This window comes from Nelumbo nucifera, chromosome 6 (genome assembly GCF_055504915.1).
Source record: "Nelumbo nucifera cultivar China Antique chromosome 6, China Antique-T2T, whole genome shotgun sequence".
NCBI lineage: Eukaryota > Viridiplantae > Streptophyta > Magnoliopsida > Proteales > Nelumbonaceae > Nelumbo > Nelumbo nucifera.
The window spans coordinates 57,760,125-57,787,125 of record NC_142654.1 but is presented as its reverse complement, the minus strand read 5'-3'; the positions used below and the strand labels follow the sequence as shown (position 1 = coordinate 57,787,125).

Genomic DNA, 27,001 nt, shown 5'->3' with positions numbered 1-27,001 from the left:
CCAAAACGCTGCCCAAAACCAAAGCAGAATTTATGGAAAAGGCACAGAAGTATATCGCCACTGAAGAAGCCTTGGCTGGAGAACACCTAGGTGGAGAGGCCGACATCAACATCGATGCCGATATTGACCATGGCAATCACCAATGACGGGACAGCCGCGACGATGACCACGACGATGGGAAGCAGCTCGATGCTGTTGATACCGATCTCATCACCCCATCTCAACGGTTGTTGTCGTAGTCAGTCATCGTCATCACCTCGGCCTCGATTGCATCCACAGGCCGAACCATGTGACCACAAGAGCTCAACTTTGACCGACTATGTAAAAACCTTTTTTGTAATAAAGCAAGTCTCTTTTACCTCGCCTCAAATCCTCAATGCATACATTCTCGTCTCAATCGAGCACCTTTTCGCAGCATACAACCTTTGCAAAGGTTACATGCTCAGACTGGACCTCGTTCCAAGGCACACGGCCCCTTGGGTGGCCGCCGACGGGACGGCCCTCGATTTTGGCCTCAGCCTTGGTGAGACCCTCCAAGCGAGTGAGTTCTCTTCCAAGTTTGAGTGCTGGCATCGGCCCCCCACTTGCATAGACATGTTGAAGGAAACAACTCCAACACCTCGGCGGATGCACCTGACGGCTTCACCTCGGCAGACACACCTCGACGGTCTTACCTAGGCGGACACACCTCGACGGTCTCACCTCGGTTGATGCGCCCTGACGGCTTCGCCTCGGCGGACGCACCCCGACGGTCTCACTACAGCAAATGCGCACTGACGGCTTCGCCTCGATGGACGCACCCCGATAGTCTCACCTCGGCGGATGCGTTCCGACGGCTTCGCCTAGATGGACGCACCCTGGCAGTCTCACCTCGGTGGATGTGCCCTAACGGCTTCACCTCGGCAATGCACCCCGACGGTCTCACCTTGGCGAATGTGCCCCAACGGCTTTGCCTCGGTGGACGCACCCTAACGGTCTCACCTCAGCGGACGCACCCCGATGGTCTCACCTCGGCGGATGTGCCCCGACGGCTTTGCCTCGACGAATGCACCCCGACGGTCTCACCTCGACGGATGCGCCCCGACGGCTTCGCCTCAAGGGATGCACCTCGACAGTCTCACCTTGGCGGATGCACCCCAACGGTCTCACCTCGATGGATGCACCCTAACAGCTTCGCCTCGGTGGATGCACCCTGACAATCTCACCGTGGTAGAGGCGCACCGACAGCTTCGCCTCGGCGGACACACCCCGATGGTCTCACCTTGGTGGATGTGCCCCAACGGCTTCGCCTTGGCGGATGCACCCCGACGGTCTCACCTCGACGGATGTGCCCCAACAGCTTCGCCTCGGCGGACGCACCCCGACGGTCTCACCTTGGTAGATGCGCCCCGATGACTTCACCTTAGCCTAGGCCCTCGCCATAGAAGGTTGCTCAGCGCCTCCCAGCAAGAACACTCTCTTCGGCCGAAGCCAAGGTCCTAAGCTAAGACCTCCACCACGGCCTCGAGAGTGGAGGGCAAGTGATGTAGGCGTATTTGGCGGGCCTTTGGCACGTCGACATGTGGCCGGGTTGGAACGAATGGTGCGACCACACGCGACGAGCTCGGATGGCCGCCCGCTCAGGGACGGATCACATCCTGACTGTCCATAGCATCCGCCATCAGGTGACCTCAAGTATAAATAGGGTACCACTCCCTCAAGGTAAGGGAGGTTTTTTCTTCGGAATGACTTTTTAGGATCCAGACCCAAAACTTGCACTCTAGCTTCCTAGTTTCCAGGTGACCTCGTCCGCCCTCCCTACTACACCCTACTAACTTGACTGTCAGGGTCCCCGTCTCAGGTCTTCACCTAGGGCCTTGGCCTTGGCCTTCTCTAGACAACACTGGTCCTCGGCCTCGACCCTACTCAGACATCATTGATCCTCAGCCTCGGCTCTACCTCAGCCGATCCTCGGCTGACTTCATTCGACTTTGGCCGTAGCGCACTTCAGACGCAGCAAGTCCTCATCCCCAGCACAGCTCAGATCCTCCTAGTCAGCTCGTCCAGGAAGCGAAGCAAATTTACCTTGTTGTCCTTGGCCAATTCGAGCACCAACAGGTGGGATTTTAAAAAAGGGGCAATTTGGTAAAAAATAATAAGCTTTTTATACAGCTCACTGTTTTTGCAATTTTTTCAAAACGTATATGATTTTGTCAATAGTCGTAACTTTGTTAATTTTTATGCAAAAAGTCATTATTATTATTATTATTATTATTATTATTATTATTATTATTATTATTATTATTATTATTATTATTATTGTTGTTGTTGTTGTTGTTATTATTATTAATGTCAAAAAATACAAATAGAAATTATTAAATTTTGAACCATTCAAATTGATGATCCATTTGTTTTAGAGCTGGAATTGGAATTAGAATGTATTGGAATTGGAGTGGTTTATATCTCTCACCTGTTTTGTTCAAATTGAAATCGAAATCATAATCAAAATTGGTTGAAATGGATTTTCATTTCCATAGGACGGGAGGAAATGGCCATTCCCTCAAATGGGAGAGTGCTGTTCCACTATAAATGAGAATGAGATTTTGATTCTGCCCAACAAAACAATTATTATGGGAGTTGGAATAGACTCCAGGTCCCTATTCCCACAAACCAAACGGACCCTGAGTATTAATTAGAAGTAACTAATACCCCCTTAAAAACTAAAATAAAAATCAACTCAAGTTTTACTTAATATGGAATATGCTAAAATTTATGTCAAATAACATTTTAAAATATTTAGTTTATTCTGTCATTATATCTCGTTGAAACTGATTATTTTTTGGGTGAAATTTAAACTAGGTTATCTAATCAATTAAAAAAATCCACCGCAAATTACGCAATAAACAAGTAGATGGAAATCATATTTATTAAAAACTGTAACTTAATTAGAAAGTTAAACCGGAGAAAGCAACATTATTTTAATAATATATGTTCAGCAGAGAGAGAGAGAGATTAGAGATGGGGCGGCACTAGACAAAGATTAATGAATTTGTTTATGAGATAGTGGCAGAGTAACTAACATACAAGTTGACCATGATCAAGTGAAGTTACTTTTGCTTTTTGAATTTTGATTCATCTCAACCAAAGCTCCAGGAAAATGACAGGAGGACTGACTACTGACCAGTGAGTGAATCTTCAGGCTTCACACTTGGTAATTGGTTGGCTGGCTGCAATTGCACCATTAGAAAATTAAGGGATTTTTAGACTGCAACCCCTAGAATTAAACAATTAATTAATCGTTCATACTCTTTCTTTTGGAGTTGACTGAACACTTCTGTTAAACATATGCAGATATGCTTACATGGCATACAACCAGCCTGCCTGTATGCCACATAAGCTAAGCATTGACATCTGTAATTTCAAGCCCAATTGAAACTTGAAAGGATCGAAGATAGATTTTATTACTTTTAACATATTTTACTAGTAACTTATAATATTTTAACCAGTTTTTACTTTTTATTAATAATATTCGAATCGGATCGATTCGATCCGATCCGTTTATAGGATGGGCGAACTCGAATCGAAGGTGGTTTAAGTAAAGCCTTAAAGGACAGGAAATAGCTTTACAAGTTAGAGCTGATTTGACTTTTAGCCCATAGCAGGTCCAGGAGGAGAAAAGCAGAGGTGGGCCCACCTTGCCACTACCCACAGAAAATAGTGCTTAATAACATTAATTAATAAAAAAAGGAAATTCAAAAAAAAATGGAAAATATCATAATCAGTTTAGTTCAGTCAGTGTTATGAAAATATGAAGTCAATGGTTGACGTTTTTCTTCCCTTCTGTTTTTTTGTTCATTGTTTAGTGAAATCAATAATTAATTGAAGATTAAAGGAGAAGGAAAAATTAAAGAAAGCATGAAAAGAAAAGAAAAGTGGCGAGTGGGGAGGAGGTATATTGTGTTTTTCTTGAGATGGGAGTAATAATGAAAGAGGGAAGAGAGCAGTGACAATCAATGCAGACATGTTTGGATTGCCCATTGGAGTAATGGGAAGTTGATGGCAAGACGGGTTCGCTTTTCAAACTTTTAATTCGATTACGGAGGAAGTAGAGAAAGAAGGGAGAGAGGTTGGTGAAGGGGAAGAGGGGTGGTTGGAGCCGTTTCTACCGCCGCTTTTTTTCTTTTGTTCAAGCCCCAGAGTTTTGATGTGATTCCTTTCATCGATTGAATTCTAGGGGCTCGGGTTCAATGCTCTATCTCACTTTGCTGCAGTGTCTGAAGGGTTTGGGGGATTTCTGAACTTTTCTAGATCTGGGGTGCTTTCTGGATTTGAGTTTCAGGGCCTGGTATTTTTTCAATTGGGGACTTTCTCAGAATTTGGTGTTTCGGTCTTTGGTGTGGGTTGGGTTTTCGGGATCCTGTGGATATCTTGGGTTTTGCTTTAGTTTTCTTTTTTCGTGGATTTTTGGGTGCGTACCGATCTCTGGTTTTCTGGTGGCTATTGTTGGGATGTCTGAAAAACTTGGACTTTGTGTGTTTTATAGTCCAGGGGTATCTTTTCTTTTCCCCTTTCATTTTCTGTCTTGTTGATGATGTGGTCCGCTTTGAATTCGATCCTGAATTTTGGGTTCTTGGAGGAAGGAGGGGCTTAAACTAGGGTTTTGTCTGCTCGGGGGTTAAAGGTTGGTTGGGCTGAGATCTCTCTTCGCTCTCTTTTTTCCTTTTGCATTTCTTTTGAACCGAGTCTTCGCATTCTAGTTATAGTTCTAAGCCTTAATGGAAGAATCTCTGGTTCCGTGTGTTTGAATATTTCGGATAAAAAAGTGAAGGCCCCTCGGCCCGATTAAAGGTCGGACTGTCGCTGAATCTCTGCTATTTTCCCTCCTTGCGTTAGGGTTTTGATTTTTGAAAGCAGAGGTTTGATTTTGGGAAGCTAAGATACCTTTTGCTTTCTGTTGGACCTGGTAGAGTTTGAAACTGATTCTGCTTTGCTGGGAGTTTTGCTGAATGGGCTAAAGACTGGGTATCTCGGCTGAGCTTGGCTGGTTTTCATTTTTGGGTTTCTCTCAGATTGGCTTACCAGAAGGGAGCATTCATGCATCTTCAACTATGGAATCCTATATCCAACTGTGCGGCCCGAATCCTGGAGAGGAAGAGCAGACGGAGAGATGGTTCGGGTTCGACTGAGGAAGACAGACGGAAGCCTTCGATTCTCCGGCAGGTGCTGGAAAACAAACTCAGAGAAGCGCTCGAAGAAGCATCGGAAGATGGGTCCCTTTTTAAATCCCAAAACGTGGATTCTGAGTCATTCTCCAATCAAGATGGGAGTTTTGGGAGGTCAAGGTCCCTTGCTAGGCTCCATGCCCAGAGGGAATTCCTCCGTGCCACCTTCCTTGCTGCTGAGCGGACCTTCGAAACCGAAGAGTCCATTCCTGACTTCCATGAATCCTTCTCCAAGTTCCTCACTATGTACCCAAAGTTCCAATCCTCTGAGAAGATTGACCAACTAAGGACGGATGAGTACGGACACCTCTCTGATCAGTTTGCCAAGGTATGTCTCGATTACTGTGGCTTTGGGCTCTTCTCTTACCTTCAGACTTTTCAGTATTGGGACTCTTGTGCCTTTAGCTTGTCTGAAATAACTGCAAACTTGAGCAACCATGCTCTATATGGAGGTGCCGAGAAAGGCACAACGGAAAACGATATAAAATCAAGGATCATGGATTATTTGAACATCCCCGAGAATGAATACGGCCTTGTTTTCACTGTCAGCAGAGGATCTGCATTTAAATTGCTAGCTGAATCATACCCTTTTCAAACGAACAAGAAGTTGTTAACTATGTTTGATTACGAGAGCCAGTCTGTGAACTGGATGGCTCAGAGTGCAAAAGAGAAAGGTGCGAAGATTTACAGTGCATGGTTTAAATGGCCAACCCTGAAACTCTGCTCCATGGAACTGAGAAAGCGGATCTCTAACAAGAGGAGGAGAAAGAAGGATTCTGCCGTTGGCCTTTTTGTGTTTCCTGTTCAGTCTAGGGTGACCGGAGCTAAGTATTCTTACCAGTGGATGGCACTTGCCCAGCAGAATAACTGGCATGTCTTACTTGATGCTGGTTCATTAGGCCCTAAGGACATGGACTCACTTGGTTTATCACTCTTTCGGCCAGATTTCATTATAACGTCCTTTTACAGGGTGTTTGGGGCTGACCCAACTGGGTTCGGATGCCTTCTCATCAAGAAATCTGTAATGGGAAGTCTGCAAAACCAGTGTAGCTGCACTGGGTCTGGAATGGTGAGGATAGTTTCAGTTTTCCCACAATATCTTAGTGATTCTATGGATGGTATTGATGGATTGACTGGAATTGAGGATGACAGGATTGAGGAGAATGAAGATTTGACACTTGAAATTCGTCAGGGATCACAGTTGCCTGCTTTTTCTGGTGCATTTACTTCTTCCCAGGTGAGGGATATTTTTGAGACTGAAATGGATCAAGATAACAGCTCTGACAGGGATGGTGCAAGCACAATATTTGAAGAATCTGAGAGCATTTCAGTTGGGGAGGTCATGAAGAGCCCAGTTTTCAGTGAAGATGAATCTTTTGACAACTCATTCTGGATCGATTTGGGTCAGAGCCCATTTGGATCTGACAATTCAGGTCAGTTGAGAAAACCAAAATTTGGATCTCCCTTGCCTCCTTCATGGTTTACTGGCAGGAAAAACCATATGCTGTTCTCTCCCAAACAAGCACCAAAGATATCTAGAAGCCCAATCTATGATGGCAGGCAGGTAAACCTTAGACCACATGAAGATCATGTGCTATCTTTTGATGCAGCTGTATTATCAGTCTCACAGGAACTGGACCGTGTTAAGGAGGTGCCTGAAGAAGAGCAGTTTGCAGAAACGGATTCCATGTCACAAAACAGTGGAAAGGTTGCAGATTTCGAGCATGCTAGGGTAATGCAGAAAGAAGATGAGATCAGAGAAGAATCAACTTTGACTGGTTCGAAGTTGAGTTCTGTAGCAAATGGATCTGGGCTTCAGCATGGTAGCCTTAATGGCTCGATGTCTGAAATATGCCAACAGACAAAAGAAAGTGCTATAAGGAGGGAGACAGAAGGTGAGTTTAGATTACTTGGAAGAAGAGAAGGTAACAGGTTTGCTGGAGGTAGATTTTTTGGTGTGGAAGAGAAGGAAAGAGTTACAAGCATGGGCCAGAGGGTGTCCTTCAGCATGGAGGACAACCCCAGAGAACGATTGAGCCATACTCTGGAGCCTGGGGAGGTTTCTGTGACTAGCCTTGGTGATGAAGAGTCCACCAGCGATGGAGATGGGGATGCGCAAGAGTGGGACAGAAGAGAGCCCGAAATAGCGTGCAGGCATCTTGACCATGTGAACATGTTGGGTCTCAACATAACTACTCTCAGACTCAGATATCTTATAAATTGGCTTGTTACCTCACTACTCCAACTTAGATTACCTAGTTCAGATGGGAGCACGGGACTGCCTCTTGTTCACATTTATGGCCCAAAAATTAAATACGAAAGAGGTCCAGCTGTAGCGTTCAATTTGAGGGACAGTAACGGTGGGCTAATCAACCCAGAAATTGTTCAGAAGCTAGCAGAGAAAAATGGTATATCTCTGGGCATTGGCTTCCTTAGTCATATAAAGATTGCTGATAGCCCAAAAAATCATTGTGGAGCATTGAATCTTGAAGACACTGCCTTGTGTAGTGCAATAGCAAATGGCCACCTTGAAAGCAAAAATGCCTCCATCCGTGTTGAAGTTGTTACAGCATCTCTGGGATTTCTTACCAATTTTGAAGATGTGTATAAGATGTGGGCTTTTATAGCTAAGTTTCTTAATCCATCATTTGCAGAGGAGAGACTACCAACTGTTCCAGAGGGTTCAGAAACATAATATTTTCTATGTGAATGTCTTTGTCGCAAGTTCAAAGGAAGATGGACTCCTTTGCTGCCTTTTGCAGCACCCTCCTCGCAGTTGCAGAACATGGACATATGTGATTCTTATTGTTTGGAGTCTACTTTCCGGGAGTTGGGGTGTGAGATACAGAAGCTGAGTCTATTTCTTTTAATTCTTCCTTGAGAGGTTTTCCATCAAAGCGGGTGAATTTGTTTATTCTTGTTTTGTTTTCCCATTTCCTTGGAATGTATTTTCTCTCCCTTCTGGGTTCATGTAGATTTTGCTTTAAAAATTTGAATCATCTCAGGAGCCATTTAGAACTCCAAGCAGAATTGAAATTGGCCGAATACTTCTTCTTCTTCTTCTTCTTCTTCTTCTTCTAAGTTACAGTTCTACTTAGTATTCCCATCTTTTTTCAGTCATAAAACTGGATATATTGTGTTTGTTTTTTCTTTACCCTCCAGGCCTCCACCAATGACGTAGGCTGTATTTGGTTTGAAGGAAAAGATAGGGAAATGAACATTTATCAAAAAAAAAGAAATGATAGGGAAATGAAGGGAAAAGTGAGGAAACCAATACAAAGTTCGTATAGGTTTTACTTCCTTTTCCTACATTTTCCTTTAAACCAAACACAACCTTGGGGTGGGGTGGGGGGTCACAAAGAAAGTGGGCTGGAACTTTCAGAAAATTTTCCCTTATTTTTGGTAGTGGTGTGGGGACGATTTCTATTTCTGCAATGGGTGATTTTCTACTAATCATCCAAACTCTTTCACTCTGCAGATGCCGATAGTGGAAACTGATATAAGCATACTTAGGCCCTGTTTGATGATTAAGTACTTGTTGAAAGAAGTACTTGTGAATGTTTGATGATTAAGTACTTGTTAAAAGAAACAAGTACTTCTTAGAAGTATTTGTTTTAACAACCCTTTAGGCTGTATGATAATCTACTTTTTCAAATCACTTATTATGTTTTTAAGTACTTATTGGGGTGAGAATGTTTGGTAAGCTATTTTCCAATAAATGTTTATATTTATGCAAATAACAATTTTAGCCCTCTCCATCTCATACTTCTTCCTTTTCTTTCCAGAAATTCACTATTCATCATCTTCCTCACGACACAGATCCAAGCGGCGATGAATTCATTCCACCATTCCATCCTCGAACAGTCCAAACCAATAATAATAAATGCAAATCAAATAATTTCTAACCAACTTTCCCTTGTAGATCTCACGGATTCTGCATCAAAACCAATAGATAACAACGATCAAACAATTGAAGCAACAACTACACAGCCAAATCAACACCGCTCTTTGAGACATGAGGCCACTGAAATTACTTATTAGATAACTAAATTCCACTCACAAAACCAACAATCGGTGATAAAAAAAGACCGAAGAGCATGGAAATTCGACTATCGGAAGAAGAGCTGTGTAGCGAAAAAATTCCCTTTTCTTTTAAAAAAATAGAAAAATGGGAGTTTGCAAAAACAGTGTTGGAGCTGCAAAAGAAAATGATAGAAACCTAACTCTTATTCTCCACCTAAATCCCGTGATTTGTATAACCATCAGACATTGAACACATGAAACACGTAGATCAATACATAAGCCCTAACACGAAATTTCCTGCAGAATCTTGTACAAATACCAGCTTGAAAGCAACAACAGCACAAAAAATCAAACCTATATTACTTGAAAACATTTGGAAACCCAGCAGACGAAAAAGGCTACAGCAGTGGTCGGTTATTCTTCTATGAAGTCCAATGAAGCAGTTCTCTCTCCCCGTCGGCTGTATTATACACCCAACTCCGCCGGCAAGAACAACTGTATTATACCGAGAACGGTGTTGGACCTGTAAGAACGGCTGTATTATACACCCAACTCTGTCGGCTGGCTTTTGTTCACCGTCGAATATTGCCGGTGGACCTGCAATCAAGCTCCACCGCTGCCTGTTGTTGTAGGGTTTCGAATGGAAGAAGAAGATGATAAATTCGAATGGGGCTAGTTTTATCATTAAAGAAAAGAAAACAGGGACAGGTTTGTCCCATTTGAATGAAAAAGTACTTCTTTAAAAAGTGCTGGAAAAAAAGTCATATCTATGTCATTTTTTTAAGAAGTATTTTTTTTAATAATAAATACTTCTTACTCTCTTTTTTATCAAACACCCACAAGTATTTAAAAACCACTTAATTTGTGGTCCCATATCTTAAAAGAAGTACTTAATAATATTTTCAAACGGGGCCTTAAAAACGACGGTTCACACATACGAGCAACTACCTACCAAAAAATGGTATTAGCTATACCATATAGGTAGATTAATGTGGGAGGCTCGTATGGTAGCAGGGAGGGCGCATTACTGTACTATGTCACCCTTTGTTATTTCCAGCTCCACCACAACCAGCCGGAGAGCATCTTGACTTCCGATCATTTGAAGAGTAGAGGTTTTTGCATGGCGAGCTTCTGCTATCTTTACTGTTCAGATGAAAAGATGGTCTACCAATTTCATGTGGAAGTTTTATTTCTTTCTTTTTGGAATGATTGTGTTTAGAGATGTTCTGCTCATGGCCAAGAACTAACGGTTGCAAGAAAGCAATGATTGTGTGGAGCTGTATCCTTTTGCAGTCTGCTGGGTTATTTGGAATGAAAGAAACACGAGACTATTTGAGAATAAACATAAGAATATTGATAGGCTGATATCTATGATTGAGAATTTGGTGTCGGATTGGATTCTAGTGCATCCAGAATTTCATCACTAGCAGAGCAGAATTGGGAGAGAACTTCTAGAATATTCTTGAGTTACAGACTTGTAATTTTGATTACTTTTTTGTCTCTTCAATTGTCTCATGTATTTTGTTTTTTTTTTTTTGTTAAGGCTGTGGTGGGGTGTTATCTTGACAATAGGCTGTGTTTGGTTTGAAGGAAAAAGTAGGTAATGGAAGGGAAAGGTAATGAAACCTTTACAAATCTTGTGTAGGTTTTTTTGCCTTTTATTTTACAAATCCTTCAAACCAAACACGGCCTTAATGAAAATTTTATTTTATTTCTTCAAAAAGATCTATGTTTTTTACTCTGGTGTGTAGTAACGTGTAGCTGTCAATTTTCTTCTTTTGGTAATTTAAACTGATTTTTTACAAAAACTACAATAGAGACTAGAGAAAAGAGAGATCCATAATGCTACATTCCTAATATGAGGGTGCTTTCCCTCATTCTCCTTTCTCAACAATTATTACTAGGCCACGCCCATTGAGTTACTTTTATCATGAGAAAATTAAATTCTATTTTCTGCTTTGGGTTTAAGGGTATATCATATTGTAGAAAAGCTTAGGTGGGTTCTCTCCTAAAGCACTCTGGAGTCTGGACTAGGACCATGACCAGGACCAAAAATAGATGTGGTAGTAAAGTCTTTTAGACATTGTAGGTTGCATTCTTTCTTTACATTAAAAAGAAAACCATTACCCAAGGTTGGTTCCAGCCATCTAGGGTCTTAGGAGGGATGAATTGGATACAGACATACCATTTGGATGGCCTATGAGTATATCATGATCATCCAAACAGAATTTTTCTGCATGAAATTTCCAACAGTTTGATTAAAGGGGTTAAAGTAGTGCCTATTCTCTTATTTTGGGCCCTTTTTTTTTCTCTTTTTGTCATTGTGAAGATGCTGGCGGTTGACGGTGTTAACCAATTTGTTGGTAAGGTCATTCACTGGTTGCAACAGAGACTTGGGATCCTATCCTTGCCTTCACCTTGACTAATCTTCCTAACAGGCATTTCTTTCTAGATTTGTGCAATAGTTGGCTATAAGCTCATCCTCTTCAACTATTGGGCATATATTAATGCTACTTTTATTTTAATTCCAAATCAACTTTTTAGCTCATCTAAATAGTAGCATTCTAATGCCTAATTCTATTTCTTTGAATTCCAATTCCTACCAATTCAAGGATTTGGGATCATTGTTTTAAAAGGCTTAAGCCTTGAGGCGAGGCATACAGATTTTGCCTCAAGGCTTAAGCCTCACAAATTTGATGGGTGAAGCTTAAGCCTTTGTCAGAATGAGGTGTAAGCCTCAAGCCCCAAGGCATGAGGCATAGCTTGAGGCGTAAGCCTCAAGTATCAATGATTAATGATTTAGTGCAAAAAGTGTAGTTTTATAATTTAAAATATATAGAAAAAACACTTCCACAATTATGGGCCAAATAAAAAAAAGTAAAAATGAAAAACAATAAGGAAAATCAAATTCTATTAGTTTTTCTTAGTGTTCTAAGAGAGTTCAATGCAAAAAGGACTAATCAAGTTATTAGTTTCTTTTGGAATTTGGATAAATTAAGTGAGGTTTTTCTTATTATTCTAGATGTAGTGTCCCAAGTTTGTTATTTTTCTCATAATAGTAATAATAATAATAATAATAATAATAATAATAACAATAATAATAATAATAATAATAATTATTATTATTATTATTATTATAATAATTGTTAGTTGTTTCCGTTCTTCCAAATTATTTTTTACAAGAAATATAAAATGTTTATAATTGTTAGTTGATTAATTATTATTTTATTTAATGCTTAAATGCCAAAACTTATTACTTATAAACTTGTAGTTTATGGATATGTATACTTTCTATCATTTTAATTTAGTATATTGTATGTTATTTTCATCAATGTACAAATTTTAATTAAATTTTTTCTTAAGCTTTGAGGCTTAGCCTTTAAGGCTTACGCCTCAACTATGCCTTTAGCCTCTTAAAACCTTGTTTGGAGTTCTAAAATTCAATTCCAGTTCCATGCAATAGACCCTAAAGAGTTTATTAGCCATCAAATGCATTATTTATTAAGTATTACCAAAAGAAAAATGCATTATCAGGGACAACCAATAGTCAAAAGTACTTAACAATGTCAAAAATATTAAAGTGATTCATGGTTTGCCCAAAAATTGTCAAAAAGATCATAAAGAAATTAAAGAGGAAAAACCTTTGGTTCCTTAACCGATTTTACAAAGTAAACCACTTAAAGGGCAAATTGTTCATTCCTGACCTATAAAGCATATTCCTTATCAAGACAATACCTGCTTAATACTGGCTTTGTTGGGTTCAAGCAGTATTTGTTCATTAGCCGATTCTCTTGCTTTAATTGTCAGTTTTGTTAGATGAATATAAATAGCATATACTAATGCGAACTAAATCTGTATGATAACAATTAGGGTACATGATGCATTAATATCACAATTATCCACTTTGTTTTTTTTTGGTAAAACACAGTTATCCATTCAAATAGATGGAGTTGAGGGTGTTATAAGATTGAAAGTTTCATAAACAAGGAACAGCCTTGAGTTACCTAATAGCTAGAAAAGATTGTTATATTGGTTAGTGAGACTACTCTTTAAGTTGGAATACAGACCAAAGAGAGAGTACTGCCGGAGATTCTTCACCTCATACCATGAATTAAGGACCTCATCACTCTTATCCGTACCTGAGAAAGCTAACTGTATGCCAAGACTGCAATCAAAAGGCCCACCATGGCTTTGGCAATTAGAGATTCTAGTTGCACAGTCCTGGAGGTTAAGGCAAATGAAAGATGACTTTCCAGCACATGTTGCACATCCATCCTTCTTCCAATGCAAGTTTTGAAGGGTTCCCTTTTGGAATTCAAGTACCTTCACATACACAGTAGCAACTTTGATAATGATTAATGAGTCCATAGGAAAACATGACTAGTTATGCCTGTATCTCCATTCAATGCTCTTACCAAAGTAAAGCTAGTTATTATATAGGAACTGTTTGCAACAAAAGTGGGTTGTGATCTTGCTGCATATTTCCGTCCAGCAAATGCTACCATGTATCCACCATACATATCCTGGAAAGTGAATAAAAATTGCAGAACTAAACTAATTATTTTGTACTAGGAAATTGTCAGTAAATACATGATAAACTTGTAATATCAACTCCAGCCAACTTCTTGCAGATTGTCAAACATAATGGTTAGTAACCCAATTCCTTCATGTTCAAATCTAGGAAACCAGAAAATGATTTTGGTCCAGTGGCTCATATCTGCACCAAGAATGCTTGTCTTGGTAATATAGTACAAAACTGACATACAGATTCATGGACAAAAGTGGTATTGATTTAGTTGAAAGTCAAATGAACTGGTAATTCTGGCTTGATGAAAAATAACCATCAGATGACAACCTGGAATGCTAGAACCAATCCCACTATCAACCCAAAGATTATTGTGGATGTTTACAATTAGAGCAACTATGAGATCTGAATTCATAGTTTTCATAGATTCATATAGGTCAATGTATTTGAGTACATCGTGCATGGTAGTATAATTAATGTGGTCATGGGTTTAAGAACAACACAAAGAATTCTAGACAAAAAATACAACACTCAAAAATGCACAGAATTATAATAGCTAATCCAATCTCCCATGTCTAGCATATATCCCTCATAATAACAATGCTATATCATACAAAAGTTTATCAAGCTATATATAGAATTACAGCCCTGAGGCAATGTATCTTCACATGAAGTAGTTGAAATAAGATGTATGCAAACATGTGAACAAGTTAGACACAAAGAACAATTCTCTACTATGCATAATGGGTCCATTTCACATGTATGAAACCAATGAATGTAAAGTTTGCATACATCAAGTTTAGGCTTGTCAGGTATGCAATTCTTGGGTCTTCATAGTTGGAACAATAATTAATGGAGAAAAGGACAAGGGCAATGAAGACCATATGGAAAACCAAGTGTCAGGGATGACAAAGAGTTCATGATATTTGAAGCATCTCCAAACATCCATTTAACATAAAATAGGTAGAATTTCATGTAAGATTATAAGGTTATTAATTGAAGATGAGGTGTCCGAAATTGGTCCATATCTCAGAAGATGAAGGTATTAGATGCACCAAAAAAATCAAGAGGTAGTTAAGGGCAAATTGGATTGATTGTTTTCTTTTTTCAAGGAGTCTTTACTTCAAACTATTCATTGTGTTGGTGCCTCTAATTCTAGTTATGATCCATGATCCACTCTGACCAGAATTGAGAAAAATCTAAAGGGAAAATTTCCAGTGGTCTATAGTGGAAAAATTCATGGTATGGACCCACATCAATATAGGATCTAACCTGAATATGAACCTTATTAGGGTTTGGTTCTCTTATATATCTCATTGTATTTTGAGGAATAAGCTGTCTTGTATCTTGAGAATATGTGAGAGGCCGAGTGTGAGGAGAAATGGGTGTATTGAGGCCAAAGTTTGGTGATAGAGGTTGTGAACACTATGAATGTAGTTTTATAGTGGATTTCATCTCCTCTGATGCCCTATGGACATAAGCTGTAAAGCTTAACCACGTAAATCTCTATGTATGCTTGAATACTCTGTTTTTTCTTTTTTGTACTCTTCTTATTTTCTGTACTTGCCAATTGTATTTTTGGATCCTGCTTTGATTTTGTTAGTTCTGCAACACTACTCAGGAGAAGGTATAAACATTTTTGCCTTTTAGCACAATTGCAAGACTGAATTATGACTTCCGTGTAAGGAGCAAACTTTGACTATTTGGAAATAAATCAAATCTTTCAATTCACTTTACTATCCATTTATTCTCCTATGCATATCAACCTAGTGAGACAGAACTTTGTATTATCTTGGAATAAAATATAGGGTACGGAGTCACCAAGATGGCTGTTTTCAATAGTTTTGTATTCTATATGGACTAGGAGGGCTTAATAATTAGACATCCGAACTAATTCCCCCCAACCACTTGGTGCTGTGAAAATGGTGCATCATTTAAGATTCTGTCCATGTATTTTCTTTTTCTTCTTGAATTCATGGAAGTCTCACTCATCGAAGATATACAGAACATCCAATGGTAATGGTAATGCCACTCTCAGGCTAATATTCCTTTTTCTTTTCGATGACAGGAAAATCACCAAATTTGGGCCTTCACTAATGAAATCTCAAATGATGTCAGGAGTTAAAGGAAAGGAAAAGGGCATTTCAGTTTTTTTTTTTTTTTTCAGGTACGTACCGGAGAGAATTTGCTACCGTTGATGGTAAGTAGAGAAATCTCATCTACCTTTGGCCTAAAGACAGCAAGCTGAGCAATTTTGGTTGAAAGCGATAGACGTCGATCACAAGGTGAAAGCTGTATTTTCTCAAAGAAAAACGATTCTTTGGAGGAGAATGCTAATCCGAGGGTAAAACCATCGGATTTCAGAATTTTGGCATCTGAGCAGGGATCATAGATATCATTCGTATCCCATGCATCCACTGAAGTTGTTATCACCACGATCATAATCAGTGTCATTATCGGGACAGTCCTCATAATGGCTATTGCTGCAGCTTCATCAAAAACAAAAAAAAGGAATCCTACTCGTTAGATACAGAAGAGCATTATAGCAACCTTTAGAAATTGAAATTCTATACACATCAAATAAAAGATCCAGGAATCTAATTGATAATTTAAAAAGAATCAACGTAGACAGAAACATAGGAAATAAGAACTGGGCAACAATTAGAAGAACAACATGTGTCTGAGCTTCCTATTCAAACAATTTTATGCAATTAAGCAGCGTGGCATATGGCGTCAACACAAAATCTAAGGTCCGGTGGAAATATTAATAAAAGAAAACAGAAAACAGTTTCTGGAAATACTGCTAGAGGACGAAACACACAAGTGATGATGATTCGTGGAGCCGAGTTTCAAATTTTCAGTTGAAGGGTTTCCTTTGGATCGGCTATTGCCGCTTCAAATGAAGGAACACGAGAAAGCGTTAGAAAAAATCAAAGAGAGAGATGGCTGATGAAATTTGATGGAATGGAGCAGTGGAGCACCATTCCGTTCATGCTGGATTTACGGGGATATTTGATGGGATGGACCTCGATTCCTCGACACCCCTCAGCTTTTGTCAAACTCAAGCAAAGAAGCCCAAGGAAGGGTGAAATCCCCGCTTAGTACGAACGAAACGAGGTAAGGCAGCCATCTGGCCCGGCTTTCAACCGTCAAACCGGCATTTAACAAACTTTTGAAATCGGCCATGACAAACACGCTTCAAAGAGACCAACCATAATCAGTTTTTTTTTTTTAATCCCTCAAAACCCACAAATCTTCCCCATAATTAAGCAGGAAATTTTGAGCAATTCAGTGTTTGAAATGACATGCTGATGGGATTTCTCATAGTTTGCTTGGATTTTGGTTTTTGCCATACGGTTCTTCAAATCAGAGTAGTTATAAATGATCTTACTGGAGCAGTTAGCTTCACTTTCCTAGACAAACATTACTTACCCAAGCTTACAGTTCGAAGCATTTCCAGAGGAGAAGATTCAAGTTTGCTTGATGAAGAAGAATCTAAGAATGGCTACAACTAAAAGCCTCGGGGGCGCTTCTTCAGGAATTCCATCTTCCTTCTTCAAGGTTTTCCTTCCTAATGTCAGCTCAGAACGATTGGTACTTTCCTTCTTTACTATTGCTTTGTGTTACATTGTTGTGGGATCCTTTAAATGAAACTCCAATTGCAGTACTGGTGGCGTTCTGAATCGTTTCTTAACTGTTTGCAGAAAATCCCACCAGCATTCTTGAAACACATGCAAGGCCAAACCTCTGGAACCGTTTCCTTAACAGGTCCAAGTGGGAACGTATGGCTTGTCAATTTGATTGGGACTACTGACGGGTTGTTTCTTGAACAAGGTTGGAACATCTTTCTGAAGGATCATTTCATAGAATTTGGCGATTTCTTTGTTTTCAGATACGATGGGAATCTGTGTTTTGATGTGCAAGTATTCGATCAAACTGCATGTGAGAAAGAAGCTGCATTCCGCGCCAAATGTAGCCAAGTCAATGGCGATTTTGTACAGTATAATGGGATGAAAAGAGTGAGAGGCAAGGAACCAGAGATCGTGTATGGATCATCACTTAAGCCTTTTGAGGTTGTGATCAAGAGGAAGAGAGTTAGCTCTCCTCAAGTCACTCAATTTAGTTCGGGAGGGGAAAAGTAAAAACAACTAGTAACGTAATCGTTTCTGATGAGAGTGAATGTCGAAGAGAAGAAGCAGCTGCGACTAAAACAAACCAAGAATCTGGCTTCCTAAGTGAAAGAAAACGGGGAAGGCCACGGAAGATTTTTGCTAGCTTGAAACGATTCTCTCCTTCAGATAATGCTTGCGACAATTACCGAGGTACGAGTGATGTAAAAACTCCGAGTTGATTCACAATGAAACGTATATTAGTATGTGTTTGTACATGCCTAGTATCTGATTCAGATGTAATCTATAATTTTGAGAATGTCATTGTAACCTGTCAACATGAATATGCTCCCTTTAATATCTAATAAGATGAGCTTGTGAAACTATGCAGGGCTAGTCAACCGAGAAAAAGTCAATATAGAAGATGTTGAACTGCCTGCTTGTGAGATGGGTTCATATGTCGGAGGCTATTTTCCATGGAGGAAATTGACATCTCAAGAGACAAGAGAAGAAGTTCAGAGAGCAGCTTTGTCTTTTTCTTCCGAATTCCCTTACGTTGTGAGTTGTATGAAGAAGTATAATGTGGGAGTGCCCTCTGTTCTGGTAAAGTTTGTTTAATTTCTTTGCTTCCTCCTATTGCTCTTATAGTGAATGTTTTTAATTATTGATTCAATAAGCGGTTGGTTACCAAAAAAAAAAAAAGATTCAATAATCGGTTGATATTTTATTTGCAGTAGATATGTTTATATAAGGGAGCTACAATTAGTGTGGCACCTAAAACTCCAACTTCCTGACCCTTGGATCTTCAAACTTGAATTTAGATGGCCTTTGTATTCTGCGTCATGGAATTGTTTGATTACGACATTATAGGATACTTTATGTTTTCTCTACCTTTTCCCCTTGTCTTATCGATTCATGACAAAATGTTAGGATTTGAAGATCCACTTATATGGGAATTAGCATTTTAGCTATGCTATTGGATATTGAGGTAAGGAATCTGATATACTTTAGTTCTTTTGAGCTTTGGTGTTGTAAGGAAACATGATTGTGGTTTGATGACAACAAGAAATAGAGATAAACAATATAAAATCACAACCACAAGAATGCAGGAGTTTATGTGGTTGGCTCTGCAAACTGCCAACATCTACTGAAAAAGATGAAAAAATCCATTAAATATTTGGGGAGATAATAATGAATATCAACCAAAAAGAGACAAAAAGTAACTGTCTTCCCCAAAACATAACTTCCTTCTCAAAGCCATATTCGTCCAAAGAGATACACTTCTTTGATACCAATCTCAAAAGAAGGATCTCTACACCAAAACCTTGGAACTCAAACATGGGCTACAAACTGTGTAGAACCTCAAAACTTGCAGCCAAAGAACAGCTGGTGAAGAACCTCCTACAGATTATATCTTGGGTTTGCTCCCTACTTATATGATGTTTCTCTTTCCTATCCCCACTCAAGTACCAGCTCTGCTGGAAAACAGATAGAGAGACTTTTTGTGGCAGGGTTGGAAAGAGGAGTTCAAAATTCAGTCATCTGGAATAAACTGTCACCCTAAATCTAGGGGAGGTTTGGGGGTTAGAAGCTTAAATTCATTTAAGACTGCAGTGATTGGAAGTGGTTTTAGGGTTATAATGAGGAAAGGATAGTTTATGAAGGCAGATCATTAATTTGAAGTATGGGTCAGGGGATGGAACCTGGGATCCAGGGGAGAATACTGCTCCATACAGTTGTGCTCTTTTGAGAGGGATTCAGAAGTCCTATACTAAATTCATGAAGGGAATCGGTTAAAGATTCTTTGCCTCAGTTTTATCAATTAGCCCTGAACAAGGAAGCATGGATGGCTAATGTGTTCAGATCCCATGGAGACTCAACTTGTTGGAATCCCACCTTCAGGAGAAGCTTTAATGATTGGAAGTTGGACCTGTTAGTAGAATTGCTTAAAAAGATTTACTGTTACATGCCTGATAGAGAAATGATGGAGAGGAGAGTTTGGAGGTGGAACAGACCAGGAAAGTTCAGTCAAGTCTTTATACAACATTTAACTTATTTAAGGGGAGAGAGATACTTCTCCTGTTTCAAGGGTATGACAATCAATTGCTCCCCCAAAGGTAGCATTTTTATGTGGATAACAGTACTTAACAGGGTTTTTACGATTGATAATTTTTTGAAGAGAGGCTTGGCTGTTAACCATACCCTTTGTTCTATGTGCAATGAGTGCCCTGAATCTGTAAATCACTTATTTCTTCACTGCAGGTTGGTTTGGAGAATATGGTGCAGAGCAGAATGTTCAATTTCTTTGAAGTGAAGTTATGTTTACTGAAAATCTGGAGGATCTATTATGAATCTGGCATTGTAGAGATAAAGAGAGTTAGCCGATGAGGCTTTGTATTTTTACCTCTTGCTGTATTTTATTTTATCTTGTACACCAAGGACAATTTGGTCCTTTTACAGTTTAATAAAAATATCTTTCTTAAGGTGTCAACCTCTCCATTGGACACACCCACAAATCTGCTGCTGTCTCTCCTTTTTCTTGGGTTTACAGACTTAGATCAGACTCTGACGGGCATTTGGCTGGCTTTAGCAGAAAACTTAAGGTTGTTTGGAGGGTGATCCCTCTGATAGTGATTTGGACTACTTGGACAGAGAGGAATAATCACATATTCAATGATTCCATCTTAACAGAGGAATTGATGATTAAATCTCTGAGGTAGATTGCATTCTTAAATAGCAGTGCACAGGGTGTTTAAAGGAATTCCACAGGGATTTTTGTGATTGGAGGTCTGTTCTTGTATCTAGCATATAGAATCTTGTATACTTTTTGCATAGTGAAATACTTTTATACTGTCTCTCTTCGCTCCTTGCAATGAGGTTCTTTTTGTTTAACATAATACCTATACCCTTTTCCTTGTACCAGAAGAAGAGTCCAATAGGAAAGTGATTAGTTTTTAAATAGGAAACTTTGAAAGAGACCATTTAACTTGCCTCTGAATTCAAGGCATTGTTCCCAAGTTCCCAACTGTTGGCTTTGTTTTGACACTCCAAGCTAAATGATGAAAGCATTCCAAATTACTTGTTTATGCTAAAGCTTGATAACTGCAAGACTGAAGGGATGATATTGGCACCAAAAAAATCTGTTGATCTCCACCCTTTGTATCACCAACTCTACAGCACATGTAAGCAAGAATCATAAAAGCAATTCATTCTGTTGGTATTCCATATCATTCTTAAGGATGGAAGCAAACCATTAAAAACGGCCATTACGCAATGTTGCTCCCATCTGTCTGGGGTCTTAGCATGGTTGATTGGATATGGACCTAACCTTTGAACAAATACCTCTGTGGCAAAGAAAAAATAATACCTCCCCTAACCAAAGAAAAATCCTGCACTCCTACTACATGGAGGACTTGTCTGCATGTGCTCTCATATTTTAACCACTTGGAGGGATGGGACAGACAATCCAGCTTCATCAAATAGGGTGGAATAACAACTTGCTCACTTCTCCAGTCCATGTCAAGTCTACCATATGAGTTACATTTAGCCCTAACATCTAAGAGAATGTAAATTTACTTCCACTGAGATACTATGTTAGAACTTGTTCTTTAATGAGCTAATGGTTGGTATTTTTTTTTTCCAATTTTTCTGTTTCTAAGGACTTCGACAATAAAACGGTATTTTCCTTCTCTTTTTTTCCTTTTTATTTTTATTGGACAATGCAAATGCAGTTTCAATTTAAGATATTCTAGTACAACCTATTTACTGTTTTGCGAATATATGATTTCGTTGCTACTTTTAAATTTTGACAATCTTCAATTCTCGTACTTCCTTTTTACACCCTGATGCCTTTTCATTTACCATGCCTAATGTTATTGTTTGTTATTTTTTAGTGACTGTATATTGGTCATGCAGCATTTCCCAATTTGCTTTTCTAGAGTATATTTTCTTGGATTTGGAAAGAATACACAGATTATCCTCCATGTCTTTGGATGGTGAACTTGGTCTGCTCTGGGGAACAGTATTATTCTTTCTGTGGAGGGTGGCCTAGTTTTGTACATGGTAACAAGATTCTAGAAGGAGATGTCTGCATTTTAGAACTTGTGGATAAAACTGAAATGTGTGCCCATATTTTTCGGTTGGCTGAGAAAGTACCTAATGATAGAACCTGAAGTCTCTAATTATTGAGGTCGTTTGCCACATTCCTGGTTTTTGGTTGAGTTGGGTCTCATTGTCACCTACTTGTATATTAGGCTTTCAATCAGTTGTTATTGTTATATACATGTTCTATAAGGACAGTTTATGCTGATGGTGGATAAACTGAGCTATACATGTATGGTGGATGCCACATATTTTGTATAACATATGGTGACAGAGACATTGTTGGATTTTAATCTCGTAAGAGATTAAATCCAATGGGTTTGATTGGTCAATTTCATGAGAATTTGCACCTGCACACTTGATTGAAAAAATTAGCTTTTCTCTTACAAAAACCCAGTTTTGAACTTGTCCCACATTGGAAAATTATAAGCTTTGTTTTCAGTATTTCAATAGGAGCTGATTTACACTCCTTAGAAATAGTAGAGGAGAGTATGGGGGTTTGATACCGCGCAGCGCGCACGCACGCGTGTGCGCGCGTGTGTGCGGCGCAATGAGGCGCTTTAGAGGCACACTTTGCTTGCACTTCGCGTGGCTCGCGAAGGGCGGCTTTGGTTTTGGTGCGTTGTTGACCGTTGATCACCATTGATGAGATCAACGGTCACGATTCAATCGGGTGTGATCAAGAGGCACAATTCAAAGTTAACAATCATTAACTGTTAACTACTTTTTAAACAGTCACAATGTTTGAAATTGTGACTGTTCAAGGTGCCTTCTCTGAACCAGCACCTACCTTTTCTTCATACATCTTCATAAACTATTTAAGGAGCATGAATCAGACTCCAAAAACACACAATTTCGAAATTCACTTTCTCTCTCTCTCTCAGTCCAGTCTGCTTCAGTCTCACAGAAGGTTTCTTCGGAGATTCTTCAACTTTGCTAGTTGCAGATTCTCGCCTAAGGCTCTGTTGTATCTTGGGAACGGATTTGCCTATAACCCAACAGCAAACTCAGTGAAACTAAGTGGGGGCAAATAACGTTCTAAAGACAGTGTCTTCAGACGTGCCTTAGAGCTTCTCCTCCAAAGTTACAGTGACCCCATTTCCCAACAGACATGATATTTACTGGTTTTATATTATGCATGGAATCTTAAGAAAAATTACCATGAAAGCTCACAGTTGTCAGCCCAACATTTTACCTTGGCACCAAGCAACATTTTACCTTCTAAAAAAGCAACTTTTTGAAATGAGATTTTTGAAAAATCACTTTTTTAGTTTTTGTCTCAAAATAGTTTCTTGCAAATGTGAAATGTTGCTTTCCAACCCTTTAGGAGCAATTTAGGGCACCTCTTGGTGATGGGTTCCATCAATTTGTCCATTCAATGAAATAGTTTTGTATTCTGCATCATGGAATTGTTTAAGGCTGCATACATCTGTCCCTCTTGGTGGGAGCCTCATGCACTGGGCTGCCCTTTATCATGGAATTGTTTACATTAAGACATTGTAGGATACTTTATGTTTTCTCTACCTTTCCCCCTTGTCTTATTGATTCATGACAAAAGGTTAGGATTTGATGATCCACTTGCATGGGAATTATCATCTTAGCTATGCTATTGGATATTGAGGTAAGGAATCTGATATATTTTAGGTGATGTTTGGTATTACGGCTGTTTCTATTTGAAAAGCTGCCACATCAGTGACACCTACGTGTTTTGAGTTTATACGTTTGTTTGTTGTTTGGATGAGACTATATTGAGTTAAAAGAGTCATAAAACATTTCTAATGGAAACATAAACCAGGCGTGTTGGGGGGAACATCAAATTGATGTTTCCTTCACTGGCTGCCCTTTTGAAGAAATAGTCCAATGACCTGGATCTTAGTTGGCATCCTACATGGCAGTTTAGAGATATATTTTGGTGCATCACATGCTAGAAAAAATGGGTATACACTATTGAGTACCCATAAAACCTCCAAAAGAAAGACTCTTTTTTTTGGGTCTATGCTTCTAGATCCATCAGATCCGAGGTTCAAAGTATTGATATACCCGACATGCACCAACATGCATATTGGGCGTTATTGATGTTTAAAAACATAAGTTTTTGGAAATTCCTTAAAAAAGTTGTCTCAGTGAAGCCACAATACAATATGATATGCCTGATACAGACCATATTGTGTCAAAATTTTGAACCTTGATCAGAGCAGCATCTAGATGTTAATCTATGTGTAATAATGAGCCAATAATCAGAAAACGATTATTTATTTATTTATTTTAAATTTGACCATTTGGATGAGATTTAGTATATTTGGGTAGTGTCACACTGAATATAAACATTTCATTTAAACGTTTTAGGTTATTAGGTAGCAATGCCAACACCAAACACAACAATGCTCAAAACACTTGTTCAATGCTTAGTAAGCATAAGTACCTGTTGAAACATTAAGATGCAGAGATGGACGGCTGATACTTGGGCAGTCTAAACCTACACATAAAAGAAGAAAGAATAGCAGCCACACAAAATGGGATCCGAGACACCAAACTCTCAAACAAAACGTAAGAGAGAACAGCTAAATCTGGATGGGGCCAAAAATTGGAGGTTACTTGACCTTCCAAGATATCTTATTTTCTTCTTATGTACTATCATTATGAGATAGCAATATATATGTCTCAATCCAATGTTCCCTTCCTTGTTTTGAGGAGGGAACTTAACCAACTTGAATGTTTGGGGGAGACCAAGTCAAGGCCTCTCCAGATTGAGACAAGTGTCTCATTGACCAATGATCTAACCACTTGGTCATCCAGCCTAGACCAAGCCAAATGGATATCCATTGACCCAGTAAGAACTGGAACTAGGATCCAAAGTAATCCAGTAGTATCGGTATCTCTATGCATAAAACATTTTTTAGTAAACAATCAAATAAATTTATTTTTATAGAAAATAAATAAATAGATAATAATTTAAGAAAAAATAAAGAAGTGAATGATTGTGTATGAAGGTGTTGCATAGAGATAACCATGAAATAATCATCTTCCATCAACATGTGGCTTGTCACATGGCCATTGGATATTCCAACATGTTGAGGATCAAACGAGGGCCTATGGCCACTCTACCATCAGTACCGACCAAACAAATTTCATGTCAAAGTGCCTGCGTTGGCATCTTGACATGAAATGTAATTTCCTCTCTAAATGTTTGATCCTAAAATGGTAATGTTACCAAACACAACCTTAGTTGTCTTGAGTGTTGGTTTTGTGCGGAAACATGATTATGGTTTGTTGGAAATAAGAAATAGTGAAAAATAATATAAAATCACAACCACAAGAATGCAAGATTTTACGTGGCTGACTCTTCAAACTGCATCTACTGAAAAAAATGAAAAAAAATCCAATAGATATTTGGGAAGATAATAATGAAACAAGTGAAAAAAAGCCAAAAGGTAACCTCTTCCTCAAAACAATACTTCCTCCTCAAAGCAATATTCTTCCAAAGAGACGCATTTCTTTGACACCAATCTCACAAGATGGATCTCTACACCGAAATCCCGGAACTCAAACATGGGTTATAAACTGTGTAGAACCTCAATACCTGCACCTAAAGAACAGCTGGTGGGGAACCTCCTACAAAACACTAAAGTCTCTCCTCAATTAATAACCAGAGTATGTATTTGTATATGTAATAGGACCCTTTCCTTTTCCTTGTACCAGAAGAAAGCTCCAATAAGAGAGTGGTATTGGTTTCCAAAGAGGAAACTTAGATACCATATGACTTGCCTTTGAATTCAAGGTACTTTTTCCAAGTTCCTAACTGTTGACTTTGTTTTGGCATTCCGAGCTCAATGATGAAAGAACTCCAAATTCCTTGTTTATGCTGAAGCTTGATGACCACAATACTGAAGGGATGATTTGGTCCATCTGATCTCTACCCTTTTGTGTCAACAATGCTACAGCACATGTAGGAAACTATCATGATAGCAACTCGTTGTGTTGGTTTTCCATGTCAAAAGGAGGATCTCTACACCAAAATCCTAGAACTCAAAAATGGGCCATAAACTGTGTAGAACCTCAAAACATGCAAGCCAAAGAACAGCTGGTGGGTAACTTCCTACAGAGCACTAAAGTCCATCCTCAACTAATAATCATAGTATGTATTTGTATATGTAATAGGACCCTTTTCTTTGTACCAGAAGAAAACTCCAATAAGAAAGTGATATTAGTTTCTAAAGAGGAAATTTTGAAAGAGACCATGTGACTTGCCTTTGAATTCAAGGTATTTTTCCCAAGTTGCTAACTGTTGACTTTGTTTTGGCATTCCAAGTTCAATGATGAAAGAACTCCAAATTCCTTGTTTATGCTAAATCTTGATGACTGCAATACTGAAGGGATGATATTGGCACCAAATCATCATCTGATCTCTTCCCTTTTGTGTCATCAGCTCTACAGAACATGTAAGCAAGTATCATAATAGCAGCTCGTTATGCTGGTTTTCCATGTCATTCTTAAAGGTGGATGCAAACCATTAAAAAAGGCCATTACCCAATGTTTGTCCCATCTGTCTGGGGTCTTGGACCTCTGTGGTGAAGAACAAAAACATCCCTTAACTGAAGAAAAAACCCATACTCCTACTACATATATTAGGAAAATTTTTCATAAATGAGTTGTTGAGATTTCTTGTCTGCATATCATATTCTAACCACTTGGAGGGATACACAGACAATCCAGATTTGTCAAATAGGGTGGAGTAACAAGTTATTCATTTCTCCAGTCCATGTGAAGTCTATTATATGAGTTGCATTTAGCTCTAATATCAAAAGCATGTAAATGTAGTGGTCATGCAGTATTTCCCACATTTCTTTTCTAGAGCACATTTTCTTGGATTTGGAAAGAATACACAGATTGTCCTCCATGTCAAAGAAAAACTTTGGATGGTGAATTTGATCCGCCATAGGGAACAGTATTTTTCTTTCTGTGGAGGGTGGCCTAATTTTGTACATGATAACAAGATTCTAGAAGGAGATATCTGCATTTTAGAACTTGTGGATAAAACTGAA

General features: G+C 39.0%; 2 protein-coding genes and 2 long non-coding RNA genes across 12 annotated transcripts; 3 read left to right on the top strand and 1 right to left on the bottom strand.

Moving 5' to 3' along the window:
* The first annotated feature begins 3,845 nt into the window (after positions 1 to 3,845).
* On the top strand, positions 3,846 to 8,237 carry LOC104601966 (uncharacterized). The gene has a single exon (XM_010265484.3). The coding sequence runs from the start codon at positions 5,074 to 5,076 to the stop codon at positions 7,894 to 7,896; it is 2,823 nt and encodes a 940-aa protein (XP_010263786.1). The 5' UTR covers positions 3,846 to 5,073; the 3' UTR covers positions 7,897 to 8,237.
* Positions 6,685 to 26,781, bottom strand: LOC104601968 (uncharacterized). Of its 9 annotated transcripts, XR_016077403.1 has the most exons (6): positions 17,182 to 17,443; positions 15,925 to 16,238; positions 13,640 to 13,747; positions 13,364 to 13,547; positions 9,579 to 9,844; positions 6,685 to 9,135 (listed from the first exon to the last, which is right to left on the bottom strand). XR_016077403.1 is itself a non-coding variant. In XM_088889826.1 (5 exons), the coding sequence occupies exons 1-5, from the start codon at positions 17,201 to 17,203 to the stop codon at positions 9,828 to 9,830; spliced, it is 645 nt and encodes a 214-aa protein (XP_088745952.1). In that variant the 5' UTR covers positions 17,204 to 17,443; the 3' UTR covers positions 9,188 to 9,827. The 9 variants fall into 9 exon arrangements, 8 of the variants coding, with proteins under 8 accessions (XP_088745952.1, XP_088745951.1, XP_010263788.1 ...); XM_088889826.1 differs by lacking the exon at positions 6,685 to 9,135 and having other exon boundaries at positions 9,188 to 9,844; XM_088889825.1 differs by lacking the exons at positions 6,685 to 9,135; positions 9,579 to 9,844; positions 17,182 to 17,443 and adding an exon at positions 24,382 to 26,781 and having other exon boundaries at positions 12,426 to 13,547.
* Positions 17,213 to 17,778, top strand: LOC104601967 (uncharacterized). The gene is made up of 3 exons (XR_016077405.1): positions 17,213 to 17,343; positions 17,454 to 17,517; positions 17,642 to 17,778. It is a non-coding gene; the product is annotated as an uncharacterized LOC104601967 (long non-coding RNA).
* LOC148791086 (uncharacterized) lies at positions 17,904 to 20,374 on the top strand. Its single transcript, XR_016077404.1, has 3 exons — positions 17,904 to 18,071; positions 18,250 to 18,461; positions 20,121 to 20,374. It is a non-coding gene; the product is annotated as an uncharacterized LOC148791086 (long non-coding RNA).
* Positions 26,782 to 27,001: the final 220 nt, after the last annotated feature.